Below are 15,675 nucleotides of genomic sequence, written 5' to 3'. Positions count from 1 at the left end.
TTCTGATGAAAGTTGTTGCCTTAAAAAAAAAGCTCCCCACCAGAAACCTTTACCGATCTGGGATGGATGCAATTCCTCTTCCTAATATTCTTAACCACCCTAAAATATTTAAGAATACTACTTTAAAGTATGTTGAGTGATCTTAGGCATGGAAGCTTTGATACGCTGCTGGAAAACTGTTTTAAGCGGTTGTTAATGGTGTTCTCTTATGATCCCGAGTTATTTTTAACTGAGTTCTAAGGGGTTACCTCCATCGATTAAGCTGTAAGAAACTTGCAGCATATCCTATGCATCTTTACTCAGAAGTAAGCCCCATTGTAGTTAACACTCCCAGGAAAGTGCTGGATCACAGCCTAGGATGTAAGGCAATCGTGTATTATTGGGATTCGTGTGCGCTTGCTGCCCGATATTAAACACAGGCTTTTATGTGCTTGTGTTGCTACATGCTTCGTGTGTGGTGTTATTGTGCGTACTATTTACTAGTTCCTCAAGCATTTTAATTAGCTACTGCTGAACGTTTCGTTTTATTCTGCCTTTGCCACCGTTGCAAGTATACGGTAGGTCTATGTCGCGGAAAGTGTTGGTGCTGTTTCCTGTGCCTTGCTCGCTAGGCCCAAGCCTGGCGCTCTTTCAGCGAAGGCGCTACCAGTTTCCCGGAGGAGGCGGGGACCCCGAACTAGCGCAGGCCGGCTGAGGGAAGCCTGGTGGGCAGACTGGCTGTAATGCAGCAGGAACGCAACAGCAGGCCTCGAAGAGGCGGCGGCAGGCAAAACCGGCGGCGGCCAAGCGGTCGGGAAAGGCAAGCAGAAAGTGCTGGGAGCTGCGGGGAAGACGGCCACAACCGGGGCGGCGGGAGCCGAGGAAGAAGCGCAGGACATGGCAGGCGAGACTCTCGTGGCAGAGGAGCCGCTGAGCCTTCTTCCGCTCCTCACGATATCGAGCCGGTAAGAGAGAGGAGTGCCTTCCCCTTCTGAGGCGGAGCTACACCGCGTCTCTTTATCGTGCACCCCTGAGAGCGCGTCGTGCTGTTTTGTGCTTCTTCGTAAGCTGCGTTAAGATGAACGTTCGACGTGACTCTGAATCATTTTTCTTGGGAGTCCGTGCTTTTAAGTTTTCTGAGTCTAGACTGTTCCTTTCCCCGCCGTACTTCTCTGAATCCTAATACGTTTGTTCTTGGGAGGCAGTCTCACAAAGTTAACATAGGAATTCTAGTATATGAAAAAGTGAGCTGTGGCTCACCCTTCCACAAATTTTGTTAGTTTTATAGGTGCTTCTGGGTTCTTGTTTTTTTCTGCAGCTGCAGACCGACTAGCACAGCTACCCATCTTGATCTATCAATACAGGAATCGTTCCTTAGAAAGTATCGGAGCAACTACGGAGTCGCTGGAATACGTATTTTTATACTTTCCAAAGATATCGCTAAATTAGTCTGATCAACAAAGACAAAAGGCTTTGTGGCACCCAGGGCTAACAAAAGTGTCTGAAAACGTTTATGGTTAAAGCACCAAAGTAAGGTAGCAAAATAAAGCAAAGCTCAGAGCAAAAGATCAACAAAGCCACTATGAGAATGGCCTTTTGCACAATAGACAATAACACTTGGCATTGGGGGAAATTAACATACTGATAAACCCATAAAGTTTCTGCAGCCTAAATACTGGTTGTTTATTAAAAAGTAGCACACGCTAGATCTCATCATAAATCTACAGCTGAGCAGCTGTCTCTCTTTTTTTTAAGTTAGTAAGTATACGTTTTCTCTTTATTGGGTTCCCCAAGCCACATACGTTATATGATATCTTAATATTAAAACTTGAAGACATTATTAATAGCAATATCTCATCAAAGTGCAATAGAACAAATATCTATTTTTCAAAAAAAAGAGTAACTGTAATAGATAAACACTATTAAGTTATCAACTAATATAAAGCTGAAATTGCTATTGACATTTAAATATATCAATATGAAAACAATAGTTCAAAATCCAGAGGAGTTAGCCGTGTTAGTCTGTAGTAGCAAAGTCAAAAAGAGTCCAGTAGCACCTTTAAGACTAACCAATTTTAATGTAGCATAAGCTTTCGAGAATCAAGTTCTCTTCATCAGATGCCTGATCAAAACTGGGCAGATACAGAAGAGGGCATCTGATGAAGAGAACTTGATTCTCGAAAGCTTATGCTACAATAAAATTGGTTAGTCTTAAAGGTGCTACTGGACTCTTTTTGATAGTTCAAAATGTTAGCAATAACAATCACAATACTGATAATATTAAATGTGCATGTACTGGCTACTAATTATTAACTACTACAACCATATCTAAGTTAAGTATCAAATCAGCTATTTAACTATAATATATGAAATTTTACAATGTAATTAGTATTGTTTCTTAATTTTCAACTGTTTGTGAATTCAATAAACCAAGATAACAATTTTAATTACCACAACAGCTATTAATAGGTGCTTTATCAACTCAAACCTAAAAAACCTATTTCTTATGTTTTCCCTCTTTTATTACTATTCCTGTTTGTATTCAATGCTTCCTAATCCTTACTCTAAATATTCCTTTGCTAAACTCTAACAACTTCCTATTGTAATATACTAATTATGCTATAATATTCACTAAATATAAACTTGTAGAATTGAGAAATTCAAAATAAAATAGTATATATAGTGTTTTCAGTCACACAATAAACAAATGCCCTCTTTTCTAAACTGTCTCTCTACTCTTCTATTTTTTACTCCCCTTAATATTTTAATCCTCCCCCCTCCCAAAAAAACTTAAAAGTCTGCCTGCTTGTTTTAGTTCACAGGCATGAATCTGTGTATGGTTTGTACTTGGATTACTGGCAACAGTTCGCTCCTGTCATTTCCCTTTATGTAGAAAATCACTTAGTAATCACTAAAATCACTAAGAAAATCACTTTAGTCCCATTAAAAAATGTTATCTCCCCATACTATTAAGTACAGAGGTGGGTTTTGGGATGTGTGTGTGTGTGTGTTTTGTAAGTTGTAGAGCCAAAAGGTCATGAAATGCAGTAAGTCTTACATTTTTGTTTGGCACCTGACTTCTGTCTCTGTTGCTGTATGATGATGACTAATATCACATCTCTTATTTCTGGAGTAGGCAATGGTCTCCATCTATTTCTTCTTTTACTTCATGCACAAATACAGATAACTACACTGGAAGTGGCCCAAGTTTGTGATAACTTCTATAGATATTTATACCTTGCTTCTCAGGTGGAGTCCCAAAGTGGTTTATAATATTGTCTTCCCCTCCTCCTTATATCCTCATAACAACTCTGTGAGGTAGGTTACATTGAGGGTGAGTAATTAGCCTGGCAGAACTTCCATGGCGGAATGGTGTTTTGAAGCTGGGTCTCACGTCTCTTTGACACTCTAACTATATGGTAGCTATATAGTTTTGCCACTCTTTGGTAGCAAAAAATTCTGGTAGTTTAGGCTTGGTTGTGAAAAACTTGTGTGGGATTACATGTGGCCAATGTAGTGCTAGTAGTGCAGTCCTATGAAGAACTGCTCCAGTCTACCACAGTGATTCCAGTGGTTTCAATGGGTTTAGACTAGACTGCACTGTAAATCATGTTTCTGCTCTTGCATGAGCAATGTTGGTTCTGAGCTTGTCATAACACAGGCCATGGATTCCTAAGGCATAAGAACTAGTTAAATGTGACACCTGCAGCATGAATCCCCATGTAAAAAAAGTTTCTTTTGTGCAAGAAGCATTGCTTTTTAATTGGGCCTCTAGCTTCAGAGAAAATACCCTTATTTTGAAACGTTTATATAGGCAGAGTGCTCTCATCATGTATAGAGTGTTTTTCCTTTGTGAAAGGGAGATTTCTTTTCTTGTTTGGAAACTGTGTAGGAACACGCTGGAAATTTATCCTGTGCCTCAACCTGTTTGAGGTGATGCAGGCAGTTTACTGCCAGAGAAATGGCTTAGGATGTCATGCCAAGCTGCTACTGTACTCTAATTTGGGTTTGCTGACTTATGTGATTGGCAGATGAAAGATATATGAAGGTTTACAACATGTACCCTGTAAGATGGTATCAGTGTGATAGAATAGTGAGCATGGATTTGCACTGATAGGAGACAGTCTTCACAGCATGTGCATTACACTACAGATGCAGCCATTTGCTGTGTAGGATGTGTTATAAAATATCCATATGTGCACAAATACTCACTAACAGCATTTTTTTACTTTGTAACTTTCAGTTCTGATAACTGGATAGGGCAGTAAAATTCTAAATAAATAGCAACCTTTTATGTGTCTAACTAGTATACATTTTAAATTCTAGTCATTGTATCTAATTCTGAACTGGGCCCTACAGTGTGGATCAAAATACAATGGGACCATGGACAGGCAGATTTTCAGCATCACCACCACTCCCTGAAATCTGAAATAAATACATTGGTAGGTTTCCTTTCAGATAATAGAAACTATATCTATAGCTTTAAGAATGAATACTGACTAAGATCAGTGTTCTAAGATCTTGGTAGCTATTTGGGAAGTTGCTAGGCAACATCAACAATATTGCTAAGCCTTCCAAGCCTTGGTTTCTGTCAGTCAAGGAGGCTGAAAAAGTAAAAAGAAGGAGAAGAACATAAAAATATAGGAAGGTGAGTGGGAGAGAAGAAAAGGGCAGAAACGGCTAGGCAAGGGAAGGAGGGGAAGCTGGCAGGGGGAGACGAAGGTAGATAGAGGAGTTTGGTCTGAAGGGAGAGAAGGAAGCAGGGAAAGGCTTGGAGGCTGCTATGGGAGGGAAAGAGGAAATAGTGTTTGAAGGGGACACGGGGGGGGGATGAGATATCCCCTACAAGACCTCACAGGTCCCCTGATTCATATATATTTTTTATAATTTAATTTAATTTTTATTCCGCTCTCCCCACAAGCAGGCTCAGAGCAGATCACAGCAATTTAAAATGTACAATAAAATAGAATAAAATTTAGCAGCAATATAAACATCAATAACAACATACATTTCTGAAAACAGTGACACACATATTGCCCGCCCGCTCAGCCTAGATTGCCTATGGGGCAGGGTGGCCAGTTATAGATGGTTACAGAAACCAGGGTGGGGCATACACTCCCCCCATGGCAGGAAGCCAATACAAATACCTTAGGTGGCCCACCTGCCTCAACCACCATATATGCCTGGCAGAACATTTCTGTCTTGCAGGCCCAGCAGAAGGATAACAAATCCGAATGATAATATATGGACCAATCCATATGTGACACTGACTATAAATGGAGCTCCCAGCATTTTTGTCCCCCTTTTAAATAGCAAGGGCATGAGGCCCACGGTTTAGATTGGGGCTGTGGAATGAGGGAAGGGAGTGGGGCTAAGCCGTCTCCCACCCATAACATTTGTCCTCACTTGAAACAGCTCAACAGGGCTGCTTTTTGCTTTGGTAGGAAATCATACGGCCACTGATATGGGTACTTTATATGTTTGTGCTAGTGGGGACAATAGCAAGTCTGTAGGGCTTTTTTAGGTGTTTTAATTTTCCAGGCAAATGAAAGGTTTTAATCTTTCAGCACTACATGGATCACACTGCTCACTACTATGTGATTTATGTATATATTGACTTTGCCGTGCTAGAGGAGCAAGTCTATCAGTTCCAGCATTTCAGTAGTAGTTAGCCAGATGCTTCAGGGAGCTCACAAGCAGAGGATGAAGGCCCTTGCCTGATACCTGTCCTCAGAATCTTGTATTCACTGGTATATTCACTCTCTGAGCATCAGCTGAGGTACCGTTCTGCTGACAGACCTGTTCTGCATGAATTTAGTTAATCGAAAATAGCATAATAAAGGTACAGCCTACTTCATCCCCTTGGAGAGATGTTACAGTAAGATTAAAATCAGCAAATGCAGTGAGAGACTTGCCACAGGCCACTGTGATTACGTTCATTTAAATTAAAAACTAGGAGATTATATTCCACTGATATTTGACAGATATTAGCGTATCTCAACACAGCTGATGATTAGAAGGTATTTAAGGATGATACTAGTGGTCCTTGATTAACACTACCATTGTTTGGAACACTGCTTTAAATGTTCTGTCTAAATTAAGGAAGCTTGCCACATGTAACTTACTTTAAGGACCATCCCTTATTTAAAATAGCACAGATATCCTTTTTTTAGACATGACAGTTTGAACTGACAAACCTCCAAGTAAGAAATTAAGTTACAGTTAGTTACTCATTAAACCAAAATCATATTTTGATTTGTGAAAAAGAAGTGATTCTGGGATTTAAGCTTCTCCGGAAGCCTATTATCTGCTTTGGAAGTCCCACTTATTTCTTTTAAACATGTGGGAATATGCTGTAGTTACTTAGGGGTGGGAGAAGGCACTCTGCACAGTCTCTGTCATGATTCTGTAGAATGGCTTCATAGTCTAAAGAAACAGGTTCTATGCTTGACTATGCATAGAACTGTGCAAGCTAAATCGAGGATGCCAGCCTTATAGTCTGGTTTTCTTGTTGGAAATCTGTGTAAAAATAGTGGTTAAAAAGGCAGAGCCAATACTTTGGATCCTGCCAATGTATTCTGCAAACGGAAGGGTTTCTGTCATCAGACCACCACTTCCCCACCTTCTGCTGCTCCCCAGAATCCCTCCCCTGCAGTGCTGATCGTGGGAACTGGGCCTCCCTTAGAATTGCATGGTGGGAGATTTGGAGGTCTGCAGCGGGAGCCTCCCCCTTCCATTAGTGAAAATGCTCTGTAGGATCCAACTCTATTTATACATGTCTCCTTTGTATTTCAAACAGAATTGAACCTGGAGTCTATAATGAGACAGATCTCTGTGCATTGTGTTGGAGGAACCCAACTGAAGGTGTAAATAAGATACTATCACCCCAGAATAGTACTATCACCCTGTTTCCTCACTCTGTTGCCTCCCAGGGGGCAGCCAATCCCCCAAGCGACCTAGCCCCTCTCTGTCCAGCCACCCAGAGAATGGGGGAGACGAGAGGTTGTAAGCCTGTCACTCAACCTTCACCGGGCCCTCCTCCCAGCCCTGAGCCCACTGGGCTCCACTCTCCTTCCACCCCCAGGGGACCACCGTCTGGTTCGGCCATGCTTGGCCTGGCTGCATTCAATGTGGCTGTGCTTTGGCCACCGCAATGCTGGCAGAGGGCTAGGATGGCTTCTCCTGGTCAGTGGGCATGGGCCCACCCCTCTGGAGGTGGCGCTCCATCAGCTGCATGGTGGGCAAGTACTCCAGCCTCGGCCACCACAGCACGGTTCTACTCTTGACGTGGAGAACCCCCTTCAGCTTGACATCCCCAGGCCAGGTAAGTAGGCCTGAGGGGGCTGTGGTGTCTCCGGATTTGGTGGGCTCTCAAGATTGGGGGTGGGAGGTCACGGCTCTCCTCAGACTTGTGGGGGAGCTATCCACCCTGAGTCCAAGGCAGGCGGTAGCTGTTTCCGGCATACTCCCCTGGGATCCGGCATGTTGACGAGTGGCGAGACTTCATAGATTTGTGACATCAGTCTGTATTCACATGGCACTGCCCTGGGCAGTGCTGGAGGTTGAAGCTGAAAGGGAGAAGAGAGAGAGAGACCAACGTAAGATACACGGATTGTGCTCCTTTATTCTGTCCGTCCACGGGACCGTGCTCTGTAACTAGGATAAAGTGGTTGTGGTACAGGTAGAACTGGAGGGCCCCTATGGTCCACTTCACTACTAGAGCCTCCTTCTCCATTGTGGCATATTTGGTCTTTGCTGGTTGTAGCTTCATACTTATGACCAGCATGGGGTGTTCTTGCCCTTCTGTGACCTGGGACAGGACGACCCTCAGTCCTATAGAGGAGGTGTCTTTGTGGACCAGGAAGGGTTTCTTGAAATCCAGTTTACTTAACAGGAGTAAATGGGGTAATACCATCCAGAGGGCCTTGAAGTCTTGCTGGTGCCAGAGGGTCCATTGTATGGTGGTGGGCTGGTCCTTTCTTAAGCAATCTGAGAGAGAATTAGCCTGGCTGGTAAAGTGAGGGATGAATTTACTGTAGTAGCTGACCAGGCCCAAGAAGCAGCTCCTGCTGCTTGCTTTGTGGCTGGGGGATCTTTTCTAATGTTATCACTTTCTCTGGCAATGGCCGTAGCTGGCCCCGACCAACCAAGTAGCCCAGCTACATCAGTTCTCAGAAGCCTACCCTGCTCTTCTGTGGGTTGGCTCCTAGTCCAGCAGCCTTCAGGGCCTGGGACACTGTTGTCAGATGCTGGTGGTGGGATGTCCAGTCTAGACTAAATATGATTATTTTGTCTATGTAGGCTCGACAGAAATCCTGATAGTGTGCAAGTAAGTAGTCGACTAGATGCTGGGAGATGACTGCAGCCCGGTGAAGGCCGAACGGCATCTCCATGAGCTGAAATAATCCTTGTGGGGTGGAAAAAGCAGTCTTTTCTCTGTCAGCTGGGACCATAGGCACCTGCTAGTACCCCTTTATGAGGTCCAAGGCTGATAAGTATTGGGTGGTGCCCAGTTGGTCTATGAGAACATGTACCCTGGGCATTGACCTGGGGAAAGTTGACACAGAACCACATGCTTCCATCCAGCTTTGGCACTAATATGATGGGGCTCCACCAGGCACTGAGAGAAGGTTTGTGTCATGAGCCTTCCTGTTACGCTGCTGGCTGAGATGTCATCCTCAGAGGTCAAGGATTTGGAAGAGCCCGAGCCAGACTTTGCATCCGAGGGCTTGGAAGAACCTGAGCTGACCCTTGCATCCAGGGAGCCTTTAGAAGAGACCTCTGCTTTGGTGAAAGGCCCGTCAGAGCGGCTAGGACTGGCACTAGGATCTGTCAAGGAATCTTCAGGAGCCAAGGGCCCGTCCAGGAGCAAGGGAAGATGAGACCTGGGAATGCCAAAGGAGTGTCCAACTATTGATGCAGCATCGATGTGCGCTGGTCCCTGGTGTCGGGGAGCTGGAATCAGGAGAAGAGGCTGCATCTCAGCCTGATTAACTGGCTCAGGGAATAAAAGTAGAAGCGACTTTGTTCACCACTCTCTGTGTCTGGCTCGCCCAGTCCAAGGCTCTCTTGATCTCAGCTTCAGACCCCTGCCTTGCGCCCTACAGATGGATTTCCCTGGCTTTCGACCTCAGACTGCTGCTTGGACTAACCTATGCTAGATTTTCCCTTTGTGCATGCCAACCCTGGACTGGCTTACAGACCTGCTCTTGCTTAACCACCAGCCACCACTTGCCTCACCCCCACCGGGCACCCCCACCTCGGGTGCACCTTGGACTCTGGCTCTGCACCGCCCTTCAGTGGCTGACCATACTCCCTGAACGTGACAGTTTAATTACATCGAGTCGAAGCATGTCTATTTCTTTGACCCCTGCAGCAGGGGTCACCAGTGAGTCTGCGCCACCTGCTCTGGGGATGTGTTGATGGTGTGAGCTATAATGAAAGTGTGGCTGGGTTTCTGGGAGAAAATTCCAGGGGCTTCCTGCAGTATATCTTGGTCATGAGTTCACTGCTCAGCAGTTAGCCCTTCGTCTATCATTGGATCCTCTGGTGCTTCTGGCTTGGAGTCCCGGGTAACTCCTCCTTGAGGAGGTCCAACAGGTCCTTGGCCAGTTGACAGAGGAGGGCCTCATGTTCCAGCCAGGCCTTGAGGCCATTGATGTATAACCATTTCCTAGACCGCCTCTGTGGGCCACACTGCAGTTCATATGACAGTGGCCTGAGGACTTCTGTGATTGTATAGGGGCCCTGCCAAGGGGTCCCCATGGCTTATAGCCTTTACCTGCTGGTTCACTAGGACCCTATTGCCAACTTGCAGGGTGCATGCCTTCATTCCTTTGTTGTACTACACCTTTTGGGCTTTCTTTGCTGCCTCCAGATGTTGTTAGGCTTCCTCTCATACTGTTTATAGCCTCGCTGGCAAGTCCTAAACATACTTGGAAACCAGCTGGGTCTCTCCCCTCCCTCTGGGATCCTACCGCTCCTCCATTAGGTCTAATATTCCATGGAGTTTGCACCTGTATAGCAGTTGAAAGAAGACAACACCTGTGGAGGCTTGGGGTGTCTCCTGGACAGCGATCAGGAAAGGCTCTGTGAAGAGGTCCTATTGGCTGGGCTTATTGTGGGCTAAGTAGAAGTGGGCTGTAATCTGCGCGAATGTGTTCTTGGCCTCCTGGTGCCCAGCACAAGCGTGGTCATGAGCGTAAGCTAGGACCCCAGGTGCCTAAACTGGTATCACCTGCAGAAGCTGTTCCAACACCATCTGGTCAGCTATACGTTGCCTTTCTTGGTCATGGGTTTCAATTACTGGTCTTTCAGGGCTACTTGGGTTTCTCCCATCATAGAATCATAGAGTTGGAAGGGGCCATACAGACCATCTAGTCCAACCCCCTGCCTAGTGCAGGATCAGCCAGTGAGTCAAATATGGCCCTAGTATAAAGGCCCAATGCTCCTTCGGCTATTGGGCTGCCTCTGTGGTTTGTTTTGAAGGCCTCTAAATACACGTCCATGTCATCCTTGGCGAGATGAAAGAATGGAGTCCAACTGGCTCCTAGGGGACCTCCACCAGGCCTCTGTCCACCAGCCACTCTGCCCACTCAGCTGGTCTACAACACTTGACATAGGTCCCAGACAAGGGTCATCTGGGCATTGTGCTGCTGCTGGGCCACCTTGCGGAGCAGCTGCTCTAGTGTTCCACTAACCATTGACCAAACTGAGTGAGGTTCTTCTCAGGCAAGCGCTCGCCTGAGATCTCCTTGATGGGCTGTTCAGTGGTCTGGGTGCCAGGGGCATGCAGTACTGGGGGACAAAGCAAGGTCCTGCTGTCGGTCCACCCCAGGGATGGGGGAAGGTGCAGGAGAAGGTGCTTCACCACAGGACCACTACCTGCATTCACCGCCACTCTGACCACCTCACTGGGTTGCTCCTCTGCTGTCCTGCTGGGTGTGCATGGAGATTCTCCCTAGGCATCAGAATTGGGAAGGGGGTTGCCTCATGGAGAGGTTCCCCTTATAAAGCAACCTCTTCCCTTTACCTTCCAGGGGCAGCCAATTCCCTGAGGTACCTAGACTCTCCCTGTCCAGCCACCTGGGGAATGGGGAACATGACAGGCTGGAAAGACTGTCGCTGTTGTGGGTCGGGGCAGCCCAAGCAGAGTTGTCAGTCCAAAGTTGGCATATGAGTCCCAAGGCACAGGTGAGTCCAAAATCCAAAAGCCAAGTCAGGAGGTCCATAGGTCAGTTACCAGTAAGATCAGGTCTAGGTGCAGGCAGAGACAGGGCATGGTCCAAAGCTACAGGAGCAGGGCAAAGTTCAAGGGAGTGATCACAGCAGTAGCAAGAATGCAACATGTTGCTTCCACACCTGGCAGTTCCTCTAGACTGGCTTTTATAGCCAGGTGTGGTTTGCAGCCAGCTGCTTGAGCTCTATCCTGATGCTACTCATTGTCACTATCCACAAGCAGGCGGCGTCAGCCCAGGAGGTGAGCACTGCGCCATCTCTCCTGCAGTTCTCTGCCTCGTCTGCGGCGCTCTGTGGCTGTGGATGAACCTGGGGTGGTGATGGAAGCCCTTGGCTGGGCTTCACCTGTGCTGTTGGAAGTCCCTGGCTGAGCTTCCTCTGTGGTGTTGGATCTGGAGGGTGCTGGTGGCTCTGCCTTAGCTGTTGCCTGTGGACTCTGATTAGCCAGAAGCTGTTCTTCCTGATCACTGGCTTCTGTTGAGTCAGGGCTGGCCACATGGAGTTCCTCTCCTCCTGAGGAGTCAGAGCTGGCTACACGAGGCTCCTCTCCTCCTGAGGAGTCCTCACTTTTACTGAGCTCAGACTGGCCCATAACAGTCACTCAACTTTTGCTGGGCCCTTCTTCAAGCCCGGTGCCCACTGGGCCCTTGTCAGGAAATGCTGGGCTCCTCTTTCCTTCCACCCCAGGGGACTGCCCTCTGGCCAGGCATACTCAACCTGTCTGTGTTCAGTGTGGCTGTGCTTTGGCCACTGCAACATCAGCAGGGAGCTAGTGCAGCTTCTCTTGGTTGGTGGGTGCGGGTCCACTCCTCCTTGGAGGCTGCGCTCCATTAGCCTCGTGAACCTTGCCTCTTGCACCTCACTCCTGGTGAGCAAGTGCTCCATCCTTGGCTGCCACGGTGCGGCTTTGCTCCCAGCGCAGGGCACTGCCTCTCCAGCCCATACCTGCAGCAGCTCCTTCAGCACTGCGAGAAGCCGTGGCTCATATCCAGCCTCCTCCTCCAACGGCCACTCATCCTGCCTGGAATGCCGCCTGGGATGTCCCCGGGTCATGTAAGTAGGCCTGAGGGGACCAGGATGTCTCCATGTTAGCCTGGGTTGGCAGGCTTCCCAGGGTGGGCAGTTACCAGCTCTCCTTGGGCTGTGGGTGTTACATCCACCTTGAGTCTAGGGTAGGTGGTAGCCGCTCCAGACAAGAGGTTTGCAATATCTCGTGCCAAAATATCCTCCAGATGCCTGCTTAGTTTTGTATGAAAGTTCTGAGAGGTGTGTTCACATCTCTGAGGGGAGCTTAAGAAGTTGCTTTAACACAACTCCTTTTACATGTGGTAATTTTTGTATATGCTTTAGCACTGTAAACTAATAGCTGCAACATCATTTCTAAAAAATCTCTTAACAATGCACTGCATGTGTTGTAAAGAACTGGCATATGGTTCTGTCAGTTTTGTCACACTTGATATTTATTCAGAGTTCATTCTTTCATTCTTTGTCCTACACAAAAATGTTATCTGTATAGAAAACAAAACAATAGCAATTTTTGTGAAGTAGCCTTTGTAATAGCAGTCTGTGTCCACTTGGCGGCTCAGTTCTATATAATGTGCTCAACGGGAGGTGTCCATGCAGTACCAAGTATTTTTTGTTCATTCAACGGAATGAACTTCTTCCTTGGGATATTGGCTGTAACTGTGTGGGCCAATGTGGTCATGTAGCAACTGATGATTTTTGTTTCATGAACAGGCAGGTTGCAGGCCTTCAGCAATGTTTGATGTTACCATATGTTTTGACTTCAGCAGCATCACATTGAAAATGTAACTGGAGGCATATTTCTTAAATATCATTTCTTTTAAATATAACTTTTATAAGTTTTCAAGATATCATGTTAGCTAGCTCCTTAGTTCTGTATTATTACCCCTTATGTATGTGAATGATTGGTAACCACAAACTGTTTTTGTTTTAACTTAAAGACACCCATGTAATCACACTGAGAAAGAAGCTATTATTTGTGCTGTTCTAGCAATTTATAGCTGCCTAGTATAGGGTGGGTGTAGTAGTAGTAACCTGTATAATATTCATGCTTATCCATTCATGTGTATAGGAGTCATTGGCTGAGAACTCTAGTTTCCTGGCTGTGCACCAAAGACTACACCAGTGTGTTTGGCGTTTTCTTGCAATGCTGGACATTCTCAGGTTTGGGGCTCATATACATTGATGTGGATTAGCATTCCCTCTCCCCTGCTTTACCCATAAGTTTGTACTGAAAGGGCTATAGAAATTCCTATTGTCTCTGCCATGATTGTAAGCTGGCTGTGTTTACTGATCCTATACGTGCCCTTAAAGATTTACTCCTTGTTCATGAAGGGTTTCTACAGGTTTTCAGGAGCTGAGACCTGTACTTCTCCTATACATGTCACCAACATTTAGGGTAATACATTATTTTCTACTTAGGATCACTTTGAAATTATGCTAATGAACTTCTTGGTGTTTGTTTTTAAAGAGCTAATTTCATGCACTTGAGTAAACACCTTTAATTGTATACTGCAAAATTTGAACAGGACCTTTTTATGTAGAAAGCTATTGAAGATAATATGCTCGATATTTTAATATCTGGTCCATGTTGGCATTTCTGTCTTTAATATTATGCCTGTAATTATGAGAAAGCTAGGTTAAATATATAAAGATGGTGTCAGATTAAATTAATACCGTATTTCTGTCATTCTCATTGGCTGGCCTCATTGCCATGCAGATGAAAGAGTAAATATAATTGTCATGTGGAGAAAGGATTTGAATATGAATGTAATTATCAGAAAACAGAAGTATTTTCATCTAACTTATTTTGACATGCTCTTTTATGAACAAATTTGCTTGACAGGAATATATATTTGCTTTCTTAACCAATTAGATTGCGATGAAGTACCAGTTGCTAAATCACAGAATTAAGTATTTCAGCTGAGTGAAAGTCAGTGAGTTAAAGAAATGATCTTCAGTTACAGTTTTCTGAACAATTGGGACACTATATGGTGTAATGGCGAAGAGGGGAAGAAGAGCTAGTTTCCTGAAGTGCTTCCGTCTTGAAAAAAGCCACCAGCTTCTGTGTGTGTGGAGCCCATCAGTACAACAACATGAATGTACAGCTTATTAACTGCTTAGTAGTTTCTGCTATTTTAGTGTTGATTTTAACGTTTCGCATCTTCTGTGGAGGGTGAAGCATGTTCAAATACTGGTTATACATCATACAATTGAGTAAATAGATGGAACGTGGCACAGACTTCTGTGTCCCATTTCCCTTATAACTGTCCAACCTACCTTCTTGTAAACAGTAATGTATCCCAAGTTTTTATCATCTTTTAGAAATCCTGTATGGACTTCCTGTTTAGGATGGCTTTAGTCTTTCTGCTTTTAAAATGACAATTGAAAATATCCTTGGTTTGCTTTTCTTGAAATTGTTATTATTGACTCCTGGTCCCTAGGATTGGGATGGGCGGGGGGTGGGTGGGGGGAATCTGGAGGTATAAATAAAGCTACTATGGGGTAAAAAGCCTTGGGATGGTACCATGGCCACAAAGGGGATAAGAAAAAGAAAATGTTCTTTATGCATGTAGCTATTACAATGATCTGTACTGTATGTCAGAATATCAACAGACCAAATTAAAGGAAAATGTTACATTTGTATGTAGTTTATTAGGACATACATCAGAAAAAACTATTCACGTATTTGTTATAAGCAGGGCTGGCGCCACCGTTGAAGCAGTGAGGCGGGGGCTGGTGGGCACCATGGGGTTGGATGGGGTGCTGGGGATGGAGGTGCATGCCGTGCCGCTGCTGGTGAACTCCATGCCGCCACCGCCACATGCCCCTGGGCGGGCGCAGCAGCCACAGGCCAGGGATGGCAGGCAGCCAGGGTGGCGTGCGGAGCGTGGGCGGCCTCCTCGCGCCGCCCCACCCACCCGCCGGCCAATGCCCTCGATGTCACTTCGTGATGATGTCATCACGTGATGATGTCATCACACAGTCTGGGGGCGCGCGCACGAGCATGGCCTCAGGCGCCAGTAACCCTGGTGCCGGGGCTGGTTATAAGATCCTACTAACAATCTATAGGAATAGCTGGATTTGAGTCAGGAGCTTTGACTCTCAAAAGCTTATACTCTGAAAATCTGGTTGGTCTCTAAGGTGCCCCTGTACTCTACTGCAGACCAACACAGCTACCCACCTAAACTAATCTTTAGGAATAGTTTTCATTACATTAAAAACAGAGCACCATGTCTTAATGTATATGTTACTGATAATCCTTACTGATAGACCTTTATAGCAGAGGTGGGCAAATTGCGGCCCATGGGCCACATGCGGCCCGCTACAGAGTTTTTTGTGGCCCGCCAAGACAGTCATAAAAATCTGCCTTGAACCGAGATTTCCTTCATTTCCTTCATTCCTACATTTGTCTCATTAAACTGATTCTAAAAT

The 15,675-nt window shown here is 45.6% G+C and overlaps 1 protein-coding gene across 1 annotated transcript in view; it reads left to right on the top strand.

The window, feature by feature from the left end:
* The first annotated feature begins 700 nt into the window (after positions 1-700).
* Positions 701-15,675, top strand: part of AVEN (apoptosis and caspase activation inhibitor) — a 207,805-nt gene continuing 192,830 nt past the window's right edge. The window contains exon 1 of the mRNA XM_054971874.1: positions 701-944. Within this exon, the coding sequence (XP_054827849.1) occupies positions 723-944 (222 nt within the window). The 5' untranslated portion in view covers positions 701-722. The remainder of the gene's footprint in view (positions 945-15,675) is intronic.

The sequence above is a fragment of the Eublepharis macularius genome, chromosome 2 (assembly GCF_028583425.1).
Source record: "Eublepharis macularius isolate TG4126 chromosome 2, MPM_Emac_v1.0, whole genome shotgun sequence".
Lineage (NCBI taxonomy): Eukaryota > Metazoa > Chordata > Lepidosauria > Squamata > Eublepharidae > Eublepharis > Eublepharis macularius.
Note: the sequence above shows the minus strand (reverse complement) of the source record. Positions and strands in the feature narration are given on the sequence as shown.